At 38.7% G+C, this 18,928-nt stretch overlaps 1 protein-coding gene across 2 annotated transcripts; it reads left to right on the forward strand.

Moving 5' to 3' along the window:
* Positions 1-1,083: 1,083 nt before the first annotated feature.
* On the forward strand, positions 1,084-18,852 carry cbwd (COBW domain containing). 2 transcript variants are annotated; one of them, XM_032515190.1, is made up of 16 exons: positions 1,084-1,245; positions 2,852-2,998; positions 3,177-3,263; positions 4,100-4,196; positions 4,321-4,412; positions 6,283-6,342; positions 7,098-7,135; positions 8,369-8,415; positions 10,283-10,369; positions 10,564-10,608; positions 11,190-11,246; positions 14,570-14,621; positions 16,634-16,702; positions 16,798-16,863; positions 17,009-17,135; positions 18,254-18,852. In XM_032515190.1, the coding sequence occupies exons 2-16, from the start codon at positions 2,884-2,886 to the stop codon at positions 18,325-18,327; spliced, it is 1,113 nt and encodes a 370-aa protein (XP_032371081.1). In that variant the 5' UTR covers positions 1,084-1,245; positions 2,852-2,883; the 3' UTR covers positions 18,328-18,852. The 2 variants fall into 2 exon arrangements, with proteins under 2 accessions (XP_032371081.1, XP_032371080.1); XM_032515189.1 differs by having other exon boundaries at positions 1,093-1,245; positions 2,849-2,998.
* Positions 18,853-18,928: the final 76 nt, after the last annotated feature.

Genomic DNA, 18,928 nt, shown 5'->3' on the forward strand with positions numbered 1-18,928 from the left:
TTCAAATGTCTTCGCTCATTCTGTTTTCAATGTAATTTCATGTTGATTTATTTATTCACTTGTGTAGACGACCCATCCACCCCCAATCCCCCCCCCCCCCAGCTTTACTTTTTGGATTCCTAAATCCTATTACTGCCATTTTACCACAAAGTCTGTGGTCAACCATAGACCGTTAATATATATACAGTCAATGTGGTTACTTTAAGTGACATTAATAATGATAATAACGAGACTGACGTTGCATAGTTTTTTTTTTTTTTTTTTTTTTACAGAAAAACAAAAATGATACTCGCACATTATCTTGTTTTAAGTTTGGTGTAATTTTGTGTGTGTGTGTGTTTGTGTGTGTGTGTGTATGTGTGTGTGTGTGTGGAATACTTTCAAATGTCTATGGTCCATGGCCCGGACTAGAGGATGGATACCCGACCCGAGCCCGACGGGACCCGACGGGCCGGGCCGGGTTCGAACAGATTTTTAGAAAGGATGCTCGGGTTCGGGTCGGGCTCGGTCACATCAGCGCGGTAAGGCATTGAACATTTTGAATTTAAAACAGCTTATTATGTAGGTAACCAATGGGCCTGTTCCACCTGATGCAAATGTTCGTTTTTGGATTAAAATAAATGTCAAATATTACCCTAACATCCGTCTTCCTGTGTGCGGAGGTTTGTTAAACTAGCTGTGACAACGAAAGACGTGCGTATTAAGCTACATGTGGCAGCGCAACGATGGAAGAAAAGAAAAAAAGAAGTTGGCCGCAGGAGATTTAAAAACTATTGAAAACGAAGGAAAGTCAGCTGTGTGGAAGTGTTTCTACATAGTTGTCAAGGCCGATAGTGATGGACCTGTTGGTTCTGTTCAATGGAAGGTTTCCCAATGCCTTCCTACAATTGCTTAATGAAAGCTGCTTTCCACACAAACAAACGTACATGTGTCATTAGTATGAGAAACAAATGCGATTTTAACTGTGTCGGGCTCGGACATAAATATCTTAATGCCTGTCGGGCTCGGGTCGGGTTCGGTTCCTGCTCTGTCGGACGCGGGCCGGGCTCGGACAGAAAAATCCGGCCCGATCCGCACTCTAGTCCGGACTACTGGGAACGACAGCGGAACCATTGTTGCCGTGTCAGGATGCGAACGGACTCTATACAGTGTCGCACGCTGTCAAAACGTAAAGCGACAACAGTGCAGAAGAGAAGATTTTTGGGGAAAACTTTGAGCATCTGCATGTTCAAGAGCATCAGTTAGGTAAGTTGTTTATAGCCGTTGTAAATAAAGGAAAGTGTGTGTGTTTGTTTTGCTGACGTGGTGCTTTGATCCGGTCACGTTATTTGGAAGAACTCATTCTGAAAATAACATTACACACTTCCACCAGCTGGCAATAACTGGGGCGAGGGAGGTGAGGCTATTCATTTACATTCTTTGGGTGTTTTTTTGTTTATTTGCTGAATTTTCACAAACATCTTTAGGACTGACAAATCATTCCTGAATTTAGTAATCCGACTAAATATCATAGTAAGCTATATAGATAGATAGATAGATAGATAGATAGATATTCATCTCAGTGAATGGGAAATTAGTGTTACAGCAGCAAAATCAGTCACACAGCACAGAATATAAATATAAATGAAATACTACATACATGCAACTTACAGTACATGAAATAATAATAGGATAAAATACATGAACAAATATTTGAATATATAGAAGTTGGGAATACAAAAATGTGCAACTGCTTAGATAGATAGATAGATAGATAGATAGATAGATAGCCTTTCTTTTTAGACTCATGGTCCATAGAACAACAACAACAAAAAAGATACAGATACACAAGACAGACACCGATTAAACAAGACAGCTGTACCAGTAATCCCAAAAGGGGGACTGGTATCGCAAAGCACTGAACTTTGGGTCAATCAGATGGAAAAACAGTTACAAGAAGAGTTCAGGTGACTAATACATGTATACATCAGATCAGATGATGTAATAACTCCTGCTTGACAAAACAATTCACTTGCACTACACCACCTACAGTAGGTTTCCTGAGTAGAAAGCGCAAGAAATCATTATAAGCAACCCGCAGTTTATTGAAGCTTGCCTTTATGAACTCAGGGTTTGGGAGGTTAGATTAGATTAGATTGGATTCAACTTTATTGTCATTACACAGGTACAGGTACAAGGCAACGAAATGCAGTTTAGGTCTAACCAGAAGTGCAATAGCAGTAAGTGCAGGATATACAATGGTTCCATAAGTGCAGGGCATGGATATGTACTGAATAAATATAGAAATGAATACTATTATAAACAGAATTTTACAGATGGGTTTGTCCTATGAATGTAAAATATAGAGAACAAGTATTGTGAGCAAGATTTACAGCTAGAAATGTACTGAATATAATATACCGGTGGATATTACTATAAGTAGAAATTTTTACAGATATGTGCAAATAACATAATTATATATATATAATATTTTGACAGTATTAGAACACCAAGAGAACTTCCTGGCGAGCACGTTAGCTTGTACTGTATTTATAAAAAGCGACGTTGCCTATACTATCCTCATCATCTGACATTTGTGATATGCACAGGGTCCAAAATAATTTTTGTTTGTCCACCAACCAAATGGAATGTTCACATTTTACCAGCCACTCAATAGATTCAAATTTTTTGGCTGGTGAGTGACGCAAATCTACCAGCCACCTGCCTATTTTACCACCATTTGGCAGGTACATGGTGCTCATTTTAGACCCTGTATTTGACGCTTTTGGAACAAATTTGATTTACTGTGATCTTTGTGTAATTCTACTCAATACATTGATGCCTCCAGTGTGTTTCTGTACTGATGTCTCAGATCCAGCGTGTGGCCCTGTTGACATTTCTAGTATGGATGGCATGGTGATGGAGGAGGAAGACGACTGCCCAGAGTTGGTGCCCATCGACGCCCCGTCTGGTCTTCCTGCAGAGCAGATACCCGTCACCATCATCACAGGCTACCTCGGTGAGAGACTATGTATTACTCACTGCTTTAATGAGCTTATGGAGGAGGTTATAGTCTAGACACTTGTCAGCCCATCCTCATCAGACCCAAAAGCTGCTCTGGTCCAGGACCATGGTATTGTTCACCTAATGATCAATTTAATAAAAACAATCCTCATCATGTGTTTGTTTCTTTATAGGTGCTGGAAAGACTACACTGCTGAACTATATCTTGACAGAACAACACAAAAAGCGGATTGCTGTCATACTCAATGAATTTGGAGAGGGTAAACTAATATAATGTCCTTCAGAGGAATCAAAATGAGTAGTAGATGCTCCAGGCTATGCGTTATAATCTTATAATCTTGTGTTGTTTCCTCAGCTTTCCACAAGAGAGCAGCACAGTAGCAACTTTGCCTAAAACTGAAAGAAGCTCATAGATATGTGATGTTTACTATGCATCCAGAGTTTTTCTACAAGCTGTGCTACAGCGGATGTCGTATTTGCATTGGACTTAGCGATTATTTGAATAGTACATCCTTTTTTTACAGTTTACATTAATGTTAGTTATGCCTCAGCTGGTTTGGCCAGTGCTGTTTTTTTGTTAGAATTTGTTGTAGTGGTCCAAAAACCTCTTTTTATATATACACTACCGGTTAAAAGTTTGGGGTCACTTAGACATTTCCAATGCACTCCATTAGTCAGAATACCAGCTGAGATCAATTGCATTGTTTTTTTTAACCAGGGCAGCAGTTTTCAGATTACATTATGATTATATACATTATGATATCAGATTAGTGAACAAAATGTGCCTTTGGAACATTGGATCAATGGTTGCTGATAATGGGCATTGTAAAAATTGCAATAAAGATCAGCAACCCACTCAAATCAGCTAGTGTTCTGTCTATAATGGAGTGGTATGGAAATTTGTAAATGACCCTAAACCTTTGACCAATAGTGTATATATACACTACATATATATATACATACATACATGCATACATATTATGTTGAAATCTTTACTCATATTGCAAATATACAGCAATACAGCATTTTTGGTAGATATTGCAGAGTCGGTCAGGTATATTCTGATTTCTCTTCCTTCTTCATCCTCCACGTGCAGGCAGCGCCCTTGAGAAGTCCCTCGCAGTGAGCCAGGCTGGAGAGCTGTACGAGGAGTGGCTGGAACTGAGAAACGGCTGCCTCTGCTGCTCCGTCAAGTACGTAAAGTAACTAAATCCCATTAGTTGTTGGAGGGGTAATTAAAACAGAAATTAAAGGTTCAACTTATTGCTTTGTCCATCACCATTTTTAATCATTAGTGGATGTTCCTTAATTGATCAGGGACAATGGTCTCAAAGCCATCGAGAACTTGATGGAGAAGAAAGGAAAGTTTGACTACATCCTGCTAGAAACCACTGGCCTAGCTGATCCAGGTACCACACATTGAAGTCTTATCATATTAACATGCATTTGATTGTTAGGTAGGCCGCTTTTTTTTTTAGTTCTGGCCTGGGGAGCATGTAGACAGACACACATACACACATACACACAGACATACAGTACATTTGACAGTCGGCTGGCAAACAGCAAAATCTATTTTATGCAAGAAACGCAATGATTATGTTTGGATGCCAATACCACTGCAGAGTCATTAAACAGGGTCACACCAGATTCAACTTCTAATTAACAGAGCTGAACTTCTCATGACAGGCCATATTCCACATAGAGATTGACCAACTTCTGCAAATGGCTGGCATTGCTAACATGGTGGACAGAAATAAAGTAACTACTGAAGTCCTTGAATCACATTGCTCACCCATACCTCACAGGCCTATTTCAAGGCATCATCATCACCCCACTACCCCCTCCCATGATCACACAAGATCGGCAATAAAGACTTCTGAGAGGGATCCATACAGCATTTCACTGAAAATCATGCAAAAATGCTACGTTCAAGAGCAGCCTTCAGTATTATGGTGACACTATCTGGGATCAGACAGGTCTACAAGGGAGCAAACTAGTCTACAGGTGGTCAAGTCTGACATACTGTATGGAAATCAGTGTTTTGTTTTTAATCAATGTACCCAGGACTCACTGGATAGCCGTGTTGATACTGAGTGGTGAATATGAAAACTGAATTTAATTAGTTGACATAATTTGTAGGAAAAGATATGTATGAGTTATATTATGCACTCTGTAGAGTGCATAATATAACTCATACATATCCAAAAATACAAAAAATAAATGTACTTATATATATATATATATATATATATATATAAAATATATATATATATAAGTACATTTATTTTTTACTTAATCCTGTATCTGCTTATAGACTGTTTTGTCTTTTTATGTAACTCAGAAAGACATTCCTGACATAATATTTCGGGATGACCAATGGATCAAGCAATGCCTTTTTCTTAATCACGATTAAACCCCGGCAGATATTTTTTCAAGCCTACAGCAGAAGTGAAACATTTATAATTATAATTCTGAGGACCGGACTAGTGTTGCAGTGGAGGGAGCATCCAAAAAGCCTATTTTCATCCAGGAATCCCAAAAAAAGCTAGCTGTCCAGCTTTAAATCAGAAAACCAATGTTAGACCATTATGGGGGGGGGTGCTGTGACGATCGGGGTGTGTCACTTAGTGACAGGTGTCAGGAGGTAGCGGCATGTGCAGACACACGCCACACGGCTTCGCAGGCAGGAGCAACAGAGCACGCTCAGACCGGGACTGTCCTAACTCCTCTGCCATGTCATTGGCTGAGACAGCCTTGTTATCGACCAGGACAGGTCTGTCATTGGCCCTGGCGGTGCTGTCAATCATAAAGGCTCCCGGGGGGATTCTCCCCTTCCATTCCGGAAGAGGTTGGATGAGTTATGTGAAACATGCCACTCAAAAACAGTGTTTTCATTACGCGTCCATCTAATATTTACAAAGCTTTCTTATTCTCGCTTGGCAGCGTGACAAAAGTGCATTTTGTGAACAAGCTGTGGCTTCCATGGTAACATAGGGTCTTATAATAACCACGTTCACAGGAAAATAGAAACAACCCAAATGTACCAGCAGGAGATAAAAGTGAAAATGCCCAAAAAATACTGATTTCAGCTTCAGTAATACATGCCAGGGGACTGCATTTGTACGCTTGGATTTCTCTGTTATGTTGAAAGGGGGTAAAAGACAAAAAGGAAAAACATAGCATCTGTTTACTTCAACATTTCCTATGTGACTTTTTGAAAACTTTGTATTTGTATGTGTGTATGACTTTCATAACACACATGTTCATATCCTCTGGCAGGCGCCGTGGCCTCCATGTTCTGGGTTGACGCAGAGCTCGGCAGTGATATCTATTTGGACGGTAAGACATTTAGACTTCTTCAAGGAAATTGGAATTTCCAGCGTCAGTTTTAGCAAGAAGAATACAGTATAGAGAGAAAAAGAAAAGACAGTATAAAGATAACAGTAATAACAATACAAATCGTGGGCTATAAAAAGACGTTTACCATGAATTATCAGTCAAGTGTCAGTGTTGAGTCAAGTGTCCAGGTATTTATGTGAGTCCAGGTGTGTGTGTTCTGTCCTCTTCGCCATATTTCCTCCTCCCCCCGAGGGATTTGTGTCTTTGTCCATCTTGCAATTGAATTGGCGGTAGGAATACTCTTTGGGCTTAATGTGTTTGACTAGTGCGTCAAACAGAACTTCTCACTGGTCTGAGACTAGTCACTTAGGGTGCTTTTGATAAAAATGTACAATAAAATATTTTTTTTAATTTGGAAGCTGTAACAGCTCCAACTATAGTCTAATGTTGAAGAGACATTTCTTCTGTCTTGGGTGACATTTTCTTGTTTGTGTATCTGTTTTACTGGTCAGTGTGTGTGTGTGTGTGTGTGTGTGTGTGCTTGCATGAACGGTGTCTCGCACCTCACGCTAAATACTCAGCTGTCCGCTCTGTTGTGACAGGCTAGCACGCCAAAAGTGGACATCAGGTAACTCCGAGAGAAAGTGGTTCAGACAAACTGACAAAAGTATTTACCAAAAGGCAATTCAGACCAGCTTGATCACGAGTTGTAGCACGACATTTCATTTGTCAAATTTTGATTTTGTCCATCTTAGGCATCGTCACAGTCATTGACGCCAAGTACGGACTGCAGGTATGTGCTAAAAAGATATTTAAGAAGATTCCTATTTTTAGAACATTAAACCACATTTTTTTATAGCTTCTAATATCTCTGTAAATCAAATATAATGGACTGTTAGCCAGACATAACAAGCACTTTAAGTTGTTGCTTTGGACATTTGGAAATGCACTTTTTGCAATTCTTATAAGCTCCTTGATTGATCCATTGATCAAAAACATATTTAGTAATGTATCATAAGTTGCAGCCCTAACAATCTTGTTGCCAAACATTAAAACATCAGCAGTATTTGCACCTGTGCATCATCTTTAAATACATTATGCTTAATGGGACTTTAAATCCAAAATAAACTGTTAAACTTGTGAGATTGTTCGTAAACCCTCAGTGAATAGTAAGACACACACTCACACACACACACGCACACACACACACACACGCACACACATACATCCTGCCCTCCCTGTGGTATATAAAAGGAACAGGACAAGTGACACCCAGATAATGGGCTCTAATTTGAAGGTGTCATACTCAGTGAGGTGACACATTTCATGGCCCATAGGCGCTGCTCCGTCTTCTCATTGGACAGAAGCAAGATGAAGGAAATACTGACAGAAGGAATGAGAGAATAAGTAAAGAATAAGAAAGAGGAATTGATTCCAGAGATGTGACCGTTGTAATAGGACTGTCACATTCACTCACCTGCATTTCCCCTCATCTGTCCCATAACACATCCCTCTGTCTGAGGGGTTTCAAGTTGACTCGGATTGGCCTCACACCACCCCCTGAAAGGCCTTTGTCTCTTTAATACATTTTTGTCACATATTCCTTCAGAAATGAAGCGGGGGTGACGCATACAGTGACAGATGAATGTCAGATTGACACTCAGGGGTCACGATCCGGATTAACACCTCCCACTCGGTCTGTTATTACATCTTAAACTGTTTTGGAAAGCACCGCCTGCATCCCAGGTGCGAGCACGAGACGCGAGCAGAAAATGAAAAAGCGATCTCTTGTGGATTCATGTGTTGAGAAAGTCACTTAGATGATAGACAGGCCTCTCTTTTACCAATTTATCTGTCACATTTTGTTTTGGGCTGTGGCAAAAACAAATCGCACATATTACAATTTTTTTTAAAGAGTTTGTTTTGAGTTGGAAATCTATCAGCTTGAGCACATTTTGCACTTTAAATCCTTTGTTTTCCTTTCATTTTTGGGTTGCTTGTTTAAGTTATTTTTATCTTTATGCAGCAACTTACAGAGGAAAAAGCAGATGGACTCGTCAATGAAGCAGCCAGGTATGTTTGCTGATGGTTTAACCCTCGTGTTGTCTTCCCATCAAAAATTAAAACTTTTTTTGTACGCTTTTTGTTTACATATTTGTCCCTTTTTTCAACACTTGACGCTTTTTTCAACGTTTTCAACACTACGTAACACTAACTTATTAACTTGAGCTTTACTTTTGAATTTATGGTTGACCTCATTTACAGGAAATTACACCTAACGTTTGAGTTAGAAAAGCATCATCAAGAATCCTTTTGACTAAAATTAAAGGAATGGATGTTGATGATAATCACAGACTGGAATATGTCAACTTTTACTCAATACTATTTCAAAACCACTTCATTTTTTTTTTTCTCAAATGCTATAAATTTGAATATGACACCCCAAAATTAATGAAAGTAGAGATTTGTACTTGCCAAAGAGCGTTCAATCAATCAATCAATCAATCAATCAATCAATCAATCAATCAATCAATCAATCAATCATATTTTGGGTAATTACAGTTGGGTAGATGAAAAGAATAATGATGAGAAAAATGGGTCAATTTGACCCAAGGACAATATGAGGGTTAAAAAAAAACAATTTGGGAAATACAGCTATTTGCTTTCTTTCATGAAAAAATACTACATTTTTTTTTATGGATTAAACAAACAATGTAAATTATTAGTCTTTAGAGGTTTTGGTTGGTGGGTTTTGTTACCATTGGACAAAGCCGGTCTACCCCCCCCCCCCGTTTCCAGTCTTTGTGCTAAGCTAAGATAACTGGCTGCTGGTTGTAGCTTTTTATGAGCATGGTGTTTCATCGGCAAGAAGCGCTTTTCCCAAAATACTGAAATATTCCTTTAAGACTACAGTCCCCCCCCACTGAGTCTCATAACATGCTGTTGTCCGTGTCTGCCTCCCTCCCCGGGCGCCTCTCTGTTGGTCTCTTCCAGCAGCTGTGTGCTGTTGTTGTTGAACAAATACACTGATGAAGAAAGACCAGTTGCATGACCCTTTGCATTCTTGGCCTTTTGTTTGTGTTTACACCTCTGAACTAAACTGCTCAGCTCCCATTTGAGATTGACACGTACCGCTCACTGCCCCCCCCCCCATGAAAACCCCTAAACTACACTACACCTCGTTACAAGTATGTTCAATGTTTTTAGACCAAAAAAACAAACAATTTAACAGAATAGAATAGAATGCCTTTATTGTCATTATACACAAGTGCAGTAACTGTGCAATGAGATTTGAGCAACCCCCTGTGTCAACACAAAATATAAAAAATATTAAAATATATGATGTAAGTAGTGCCGGAAAAAATAGAGATGGGAATGTGGTGCACAGTCCTGAAAGCAACTATATACATATATAAAATAGTAGAAAGATAGAGGGCTTGTATACACATTATGCAAAAATATAGTGTGGTGTATCAAAAGTCCTGAGTATTAAATATTGCACTGTAATAACATTGAATGGTTAAGTATCAATAATAAATATAATCAGCATGTTGAAGGCTTAAGCACTTAATGACTACACAATAAAAACCTCAGTAGACACAACATTTCATTACAACTTTTGTGCACGAATATGTCACAATCTGATCTTTGTCTAGGAACGGATTACCGAACTCTGAGTAACAAAAGAAAGATAGAGGGTTTGTATACACATTATGCAAAAATATAGTGTGGTGTATCAAAAGTCCTGAGTGTTAAATATTGCACTGTAATGACATTAAATGGTTAAGTATCAATAATAAATAAATATTGCACTGTAATGAAATTTATTGTGATTCTTGGTAAAAAAAAAAAAAAAATCCCTGTCCCTGTTGATTGGTTTGTGCAAATTGTGTCACTTGACACATAAACATAATGTTGTATTTAATGTTTAATCTTTTAGGCAGATTGCTGTCGCTGACCTGACCATAATCAACAAGACGGACCTGGTCAATGAGGAGGAACTGGCTCAAATACGAGAGGCGGTCAGGTCAGCTTCACACTTTTACTGCTTCTCATCTCCTTTCGACTAGCAGTATTCATCTTTTTATCTATGTTATCTTACTCTTGAGTTGCGAATGTGTAACTTTGGGACAACAGTACATTGGTCTCCTTAAACAGGTCAAGTTTTAGAGTGATAGGGTAGAAGGTCCAATGTGTTAAATCTTTTTCCTCTCACTTCAGGTCTGTAAATGGTCTTGTCAAGATTCTAGAATGCCAGAGGTCAAGGTACGTTTTTTTTTTCCGGAACAAAAAGAGTTCTTTATTGTTGTTGTGTACGTAGCTTTGTACCAGGTTCCCTGCTTTGGATAGTGTGCTGATGAACTCCACGTGCTGCTCCTGCTCTGATCTTTATATCAAAGATAGAGTCGTCCAGGCGTGACATTGCTCAAGAGTAACCCACAACACACATACGCTAACTGCTGCACCCTGAATACACACTCAATGGTGTTCAGTTACCCACAAGTCTTTGCTCTTTGACCCTGGGTCTTTAAGCCGACGTGGTTGCTTATGTGCGTGCGTGTAAATGTGTGCGTATATGCGCACCCTGCGTTGGCATGTTGCGTGTTATCGGACCCAGGTTGCATCTGGCTAACACACGCAGTGTGAATCAAAGGTTCGGGTGTGTTTTGGATCTGCTTTGCGGCCCCCCCCCCACAGAGTTCAGACCAGGGTGAACAGATGAAAGACACCGTGCAGTGAGGGGTTAATCGGAAAAACATTGCCACGACTTTTCGCTTGAGCCGGTTCACTCTGTTACCCTTAATGTTAGTTTCAGCCAACTCATAATCAGCGGTCTTCTCCCACAGGGTGGATCTCTCTGAAGTGCTGGATCTGCATTCCTTTGACAGTAAGGATGGAGCAAAGTGAGTTGGTTTTGTCCTGTTTATGTGATCTAATTAGGATCCTAAACTAAATACATAGGCACTGGATCTAGAAAAGTTCATTCGTACATATCTGTAAATATTCCAATCATAAAAAGTCCAAAAGTAGTAACAGAATATGGTTACAGGTTTAGGGCCGTTAAGTTTCATGTACTCAAAATGTCTTATTCAGAAAGGAATTATGTATGGAACTGCCAAGAAGCTTCAATTTAAAAAACAAATTTTTTAAGCCTTATACCAATATTGATATTTGAGAGGGAAAAAATAATAATAAAAAAAAGAAAGATCTATCAGCTGATATTTTTCACTTAACCCTTGTGTTGTCTTCCCATCATAATTGAAAATCAACACTTGTTGATGCTTTTTAATCGATGTTTTTAACTTTTCTTATGATTTTGTCCCTTTTTTTCAACACTTTTTTCCAATGTTTCTGACTTTTTCTGACTTTTTTAACACTACATAACACTAACTTATTAACTTTAGATTTACAGTTATTTTTGGAATTTATGGTCAATGAACCTCATTTTTAGGAAATCATACCTAATGTTTGGGTTAGAAAAGCAGAAATTAGGAATTATTTTGACTAACATTGTTGTTGGATAATCACAGAATCACAGGAATATATCAACTTTTATACAGTACTATTTCAAAACCACTTCCATTTGTTTTTCAAATGCTATAAAATTGAAGAAGACGCCCCAAAATGAATGAAAGTAGAGATTTGTACTTGCCAAAGAGCGTTGTGTGGAATCAATCATGTTATTTTGGGGAATTAAAAAGAACACTGATATAGGAAAACGGGTCAATTTGACCCGAGGACAACATGAGGGTAAAACATTTTTGAGGATCCCTGAAATTTAGGTGTGACCAAGATAAGTACTGAGTGGGACATTTAACTGAAATGTCCCCATGCTGTCTGGCAGCAAATGATGTAACGGTGACACTGTCTTCTAGCAGTAAAGACGGAATAGTCCACTCTGTGGAATTATAGGATGTCCTTTACAGTTTGTTTGAGGTGGATTCCTATATCAATATTTGGGAATTTCAAATGTTTTACATAAATTGTAACACCTGACGGTCTTTCTTATTTATTTTTTAAATATTAATTGATATACTGCATTTACTGTAACATTTGATATTTGTGACAAGAAGAAAAAATATTAACTGAGCAGGACATTTCACTTGCTCTCTAGTGGGGAAAATATTTAACGGCAACACTGTTTTTAAACGACCTCGAACACATCTTGGGCATTTCTGCGCTGCAGTGTCTCGATTGACATGCTGTATACGCTGATACCAATGTCCCCGCGGATGTTATGTTTAATACCCATCCTGTTCCATAACAAAACTTGCAGTTAAAGATCAAGAACCCATTTCGACCGCGGTGATGGCCTTTGTCGATAGTCTGTCTGAACTGTGTACCCAGCAGTCTTTGATACTGTTGCTCATCATGTTTCTCTCTAATTAACAAACTTCTTTTATTGAGCGTCCCCCTGTTACACCGCAGGGTGGTCATCATATTGTGTCCCCTGTAGAATGTCATTCTCATGAATAGAGTCAGTGTTCGTCCTTTCATGTGAATGAAACGGGCCGCGGCGTTAAAGCTCTCTTACATGCCCTCGGTCAGTGTCTCTGCGACCAGCTGCAGAGGATTAGAGCTGTGTGTGTCCACTGGCTCCCGAGGAGTCCCCCTTGTCCCCGCAGATAGCTCCATTCCCCCTTGCCTTTGAGAGTCCACGCCCCTCCTCCCCTCGATCCCACGCTGGCTGTTTGAAGCGGCCCCCCGCTGCTCCACCTGTGTGGTACTAACAGCACGCATGGCTCAAGCTGCTGGACACAACATTTAGCCTCCTTGTGAGGTCAGGGAGAAGGGGGGGGGGGGGGGGGGGGGGGGTCAAGGAGGTCTGATGGGGACAACAAGGGCTGTATAGTTTGTTTGGGGGTGGTGGTCGGTGTTTTGTAGGATTTAATTGTCATTCCTAAAGTTTTTACAAGTCCCTTCAGAGTTGTGTCATTAAGCACTGATGCAGCATGCAGTGTATTGTGTGTATAGATAGATAGATAGATAGATAGATAGATAGATAGATAGATAGAGAGGGAGGTAATCTTTTTGCCTCAGATAGTAATTTTTTAAGATTATTTTGGGGGCTTTTCCCTTTATATTATATAAAAAATATATTTATCCCAGAAACAACTCCAGTTGCAGCTTAAAACAACGGTTCCCTACTTTTAGCTTGTGCGCCCTAAAAATGGAGAAATATCTAGTTGCGAGCCCCCGTCACTGGTTCCGTACAACCTTCATGTCTAACGGTGTGACCAGTTCAGTCAAAATAAAAAGTTTCCTCTTTTGTTTCATGGTTTTGAGTCCTGAAGAAGTCAAATGATCCAGCAATTTACAAGAAAAAAGGGCAAAGATTAGAAGAATGTCAGAAAATATTGGCATTAAGCAGAAATGGTGGGACCACAGCCGTTAAAGTGACTATGTAATTTTTTTATGTTTCATCTGATGATCATAAATGACCTTAGAGTGAAAAGAACGCTATTTTTACATAGTTTTTTTATTAATGCCTTTGCCTGGGTCTGCTAAATTTTCTTCTGACATTCTGATGGGTCACACATTTCAGTGTGACACCTGCATATCCAGCCAGGTAAAATGTAGCAGGAGATTACTTTATATAGACGTAATTGTATTTTAATTTAATTTGAGAAGGTATCTGTTGTAGTAACGGCTGATACTGGGGCATTCCCATCACCGAAAACAAGGAAATTAAACGAAGAACAACTAAAAACCAGTGAGTGACAGTCGGCGGTCGGGTTTTCAAAATATGGAGAAAATTACGGGATTGCAAATTTTTCAAAACCGTAAATTGGCCCTCAGGCATGTAACACGTCTATTCCATTCATAAAATAACTTCACAATGATGTGGTTGTACGTCAGTAGCCTGCGTTAAACTCCCGGTTTTATGTCTTTTCAGTGCGTGTTTGTGTCGGCCTACTTCCTTGGGATTCATGAAACGTTCTGATTGTAAATGAATGAGTTTCTGAGCAAAACATTCATCGCGACCATAGACCTCCCGGTAATGCTAACTCGGTAATACAGCACCGTAAAGAAAAGATCTTTGCGACAGCAGCTGTGGTAAAAATATCAAATCCAGACATGTCACGGCGGCTTGTTCAAAATTTATAAAATTGATCCCAAGTTTTAGCTCTGCTCAGTCCATTATGACCCAATGTGCAAAAGAAATGTCTATCATGTTGGATGAAAGTGAAAAAAAATGTTATGTTTATGTCTCTCCTCTACAAAGTCTAGCAGAGAAGCTCCAACTTGTGAAAGATACAAGACCACATCTTGACAAGGTAACTCTGTCTCCATCTTCCTTTTATCTAACTGCCGATACCCAACTTCTCCATGCGTCTCTTATAGATTTCCTTGTTTTGTTTGCTAATTTATTCCAACACATCATTTCCTACAGGATAAAGGGGATGCGTGCTCCTGAGGCTCGCATTCCCCCCCAGGCTGTGACACTGTAGTGAAAACTCCCTCCCTGCTCTGGTTTTTTGTTGTTGTTGGGATCGACTTGAGGCTTTTGATGTTTTCTTGTCACACTGTAAATAGAGCCATTCTCGGTCGTACACATCAGCATCATAGACATTCAGTAGTGGGCACACTGTGTCGGCTAGACTGGCTAGAGGCTTGGCTACATGTTTTACAGATGTTTGAACTGAATCCAGATGTCATAAAATGGAGTATACACACCATTTGCCATTGTTTAATTAGCCGTTAAATGTCAAATATGAATGGGAAACCTCTCATTTAGTAAGAAAAGAAACGGTGTATCACCAATATCCCATTGTCAATTAGGTCAAGGTCTTGTCAACGAAGATGTAAATTATTACAAATATTTATTAGTCTCATAGCATTTGTCTTGATGTCATCATCAGGCTTTAGACCAACTGATTCCTCACAGCAATTAGGCCTCATCTTAGGCTTTGTACCCGTGGACCTTTATCACAGGATGAGGAGAGATGAGGGTTGTTTGTGTGGGTAAATAACGGCATTGTTGTCTGTTTTCTCCAAGTTCCCTTTCCCGCATGAAGCTCAACCGTCCCTGAGACCATCCCCCCCCCCTTCCCTGTGTTGCTCTTTTCATGTAAATGAGAATGCTGTTTTTCTGTTGTTATACCAAATGACAAGGAAGTGTGTGACCTTAACACTCCAACACAAAACCCCCAAATATCTACAAAGTGCCCTTTCAATGCTGTAAGGAAGTGTGTGTGTGTGTGTGTGTGTGTGTGTGTGTGTGTGTGTGTGTGTGTGAGAGAGAGAGGGAGAGGGAGAGAGAGAGAGAAAAAAGGGGGACTTAGGCAGATAGAGGTGCCAAGTGGAGTTGTGGTTTTTGACAGAGTCATCAGGCGGGGCGTAAAAACTCTTCTTTTGTTTAACGTTCATAATGACTCGGCAGGTTTCAGTGAACAGAAAATATGTATTTTTTTTAAATGTTCACATTGGTGAACTGTAAGTCCTTCTAACACCCAGAAAATAGAAATCTCAAAACATTAAAGCTTCTCTTATCCAAGTACTGTACTTAAGTACAATTCAAGGTACTTAAATAATTTAAAATATTTGAACTACATAAAACATATGATCAGTTACAAACTACCCAAGGTTCTTGAAATTAGCCCCATCTTCACAATATTAAAATGCTGCTTACACGTTAATGGATCAGGAAAATAAATCAGTATTTTAGGGAGTGGAAAGTCTTTAATCACAATTTAACCCTTGTTTGTCTTCCCGTCAAAATCCACACTTGTGTTGAGGCTTTTGATCGATGTTTTTAACTTATTCTGGCGTTTTTATCCCTTTTTTCAACCCTTTTGACGCTTTTTTCAATGTTTTTTTGACGTTTTCAACACTACGTAACACTAACTTATTAACTTTAGTTTTACAGATACTTTTGGAATTTATGGTCAATACACCTCATTTATAGGAAATCATACCTAATGTTTGAGTTAGAAAAGCAGAAATTAGGAATTATTTAGACTAAAATAAAAGGAAAGAATGTTGATGGACAATCACAGACTGGAAGATGTCAACTTTTACTCAATACTATTTGGAAACCACTTCAATTCTTTCTTCAAATGCTATAAAATTGAATAAGACGCCGCAAAAGAGATTTGCACTTGCCAAATGTGTGGAATCAATCATGTTATTTTGAGTAATTACAATTGGGTAGTTAAAAAGAACGGATCAATTTGACCTGAGGACAACATGAGGGTTAAGACAAATATTTTCTAACACCACAAAATGTCTAATTTGTTGTATATATGGATAACACTAGTATCCATATTCTATTTAATGTCACCCTCAGAGTATTTTAACCGTGACGTTTGAGGTGGCTGGAGATCTCTCTGAGGATGCCTTGAACGTCTTCATCCAGGTACATCTCCAGTTCGTATACCCATTGCCATTACTAATTAGCTCCAACACAATACAGTCCTTTGTAAAGTAAACACCCGTTTCCCACTGTTTCAGGATCTCCTATGGGAAAAGATGTTCAAAAACAAAGAAGGGCGACCCATGACTGTCATTCGGTCAAAGGTACAGTAAAGAACAATAGTCACCGCGGTGGCCACAGTGATCCATAACTGCCACTTTATTATCTTGCATTAATCAGTTCCAAACGCTTCATTCAGTGTTGGTTAATGTGTCACCCGTGACTTGTGACGCGTGTGTGTGTTTTTAGGGCATAGTATCATTTGCAGGTAAAGCCCACCAAGTGATGCTGCAGGGGGTCCACGAGCTGTATGACCTGAATGAGACTCCACAGCTCTGGGGGGAGAGCCCGCGGATCAACCGACTGGTCTTTATAGGTCAAGACACACACACACACACACACACACACACACACACACACACCTTTCACATGTGTATCATTACACGATTCTTTTTCTTTTTTTTTAAGTATTTTTATTGTTTTAAAGAAGGTACAATATACAGTGCAACATTACAGTGTAAATTGTAACATCTTTCTATTAACCCTGTCCTACCCACTACAAACCCTTATGCCGAGGAAAGGACATACAAACAAACAAAAATAATAATAAATAAATAAATAAAAAATAAATAAATAAATAAATAAATAAATAAATAAATAAATTAAATTAAAAGAAATTAAAATAAAATAAAATAAAAAAATATAAAAAATAATAATAAATAAAATTAAATTTAAAAAATAACAGAAAAAAAACACCTTTCTTCTATTTCTTTACACAATTCTTACGCACCAATGTGAAGGCAGCAAATTCATTGAGTGGCATCAAATGGATCAAAATGGCTCTCTTTGACAATGTCTTTGTGTTAATGATCGCTTAACGGAGAGGTAGTACAAAAACATTTATTGACAAATTCACAGTTTTAAGTAGTAATTCTGTCATTCTAGCATAGATTATTTAAGTTATATGTGGCAAACCTGCATCATAGCTGTGGGTCCACAATTTACTAAGAAAGTCAAAGGAATTTTCCCGGAAAATACAATTTGGTTCATATTACTTGTAAAATAGAGACACTGTTCATTTGATTCTTTTACTCAAGACGGCAGGTCAGCTGAACCTGCAAAAATGTGAAATTTGTTAACATGCAAACATACAATTAAACAAAATAGAGAGTAATGGTTCCATTAATAAATGAATAACAAATGAATATTTTCTTGGGTTTCAATTAAGCTTTTATTTCAAGGCTGATTCCCTGGAAATCAACTAAATCAACTAAACTCGACACAACTAACTAAACTCCAACATATCAGTATCATAGCTTTGGCCCTGTTTAATCTGTAAATAGCACCAAATTACATTTTTCTTTCCAGGGAAATTCCTTGGAAATATTTTAGAGATTGTTAGGAAATCAGACACCCATAAAATATACACACTAACACATACAATATCTACGTCTGTGTGTGTGTGTTCACGTTTCTCTCTACTCTGTGCTGCAGGTAGGAACCTGGACAAGAACATTCTGCAGGAACACTTCATCTCTACGGTTTTGGAACGAGCGGAGAGAAAGTAGCTACACACTCTTCTCTCCTTTTTTCTTTTTTGCTCCGAAAACGGATGATTCTGGTGCAAACGTCGTGGCTTTGGCCATCCATAAATCTGGGACTGTGTTTCAGACATTCATTTCTGTCCTATAACAACGAGAGGCATATCAGAAGATGGTTAAGGTTACAGTAGTAATCAATACAGTAGTTTTAAATTGGGATAATCTGCCACTTCCTGCTTTAAAAGCTATCAAAGAGTGTTTATGGGGCTGAAGTGCCTGAGATGAATGCTGTGTGTCACCCTGGAAACTTACACTGAACCTGACCTCTAAAATGTGTACACACATGAAAAGACGCAACAAAAGTCCAGAAATGTAATCAATATATTGTTTTTTTTTGTTTCATATATAGATAACCTTGTAAAATCTGCCATTTTAAAGGTTAGGAGCCCACGTAGTGTGTTACAAGACTGTGTAACAAGTAGGCTTGGTTGCGTTTCTGGCTTTTCACATCCTGTATTTTTAAATTATTCAAAATAAAGTTTATTTCTGAAAGTATTCTAAGACTGCTCTGATATACCTAAAAAAAAAAGAGAGGCTAGTTCTAGCTGACAGCGGCAAACTATTAACA

The sequence above is a fragment of the Etheostoma spectabile genome, chromosome 5, assembly GCF_008692095.1.
Source record: "Etheostoma spectabile isolate EspeVRDwgs_2016 chromosome 5, UIUC_Espe_1.0, whole genome shotgun sequence".
Taxonomy (NCBI): domain Eukaryota; kingdom Metazoa; phylum Chordata; class Actinopteri; order Perciformes; family Percidae; genus Etheostoma; species Etheostoma spectabile.

What these genes read in the sequence shown, in the direction of transcription:
- cbwd (XM_032515190.1), top strand. Translation starts at nt 2,884, where the DNA reads ATGGATGGCATGGTGATGGAGGAGGAAGACGACTGCCCAGAGTTGGTG. An exon ending in CTCGTCAATGAAGCAGCCAG is followed by an intron (nt 8,416 to 10,282) that starts GTATGTTTGCTG and finishes TTAATCTTTTAG; the next exon opens with GCAGATTGCTGTCGCTGACC. An exon ending in CCTTGAACGTCTTCATCCAG is followed by an intron (nt 16,703 to 16,797) that starts GTACATCTCCAG and finishes CCACTGTTTCAG; the next exon opens with GATCTCCTATGGGAAAAGAT.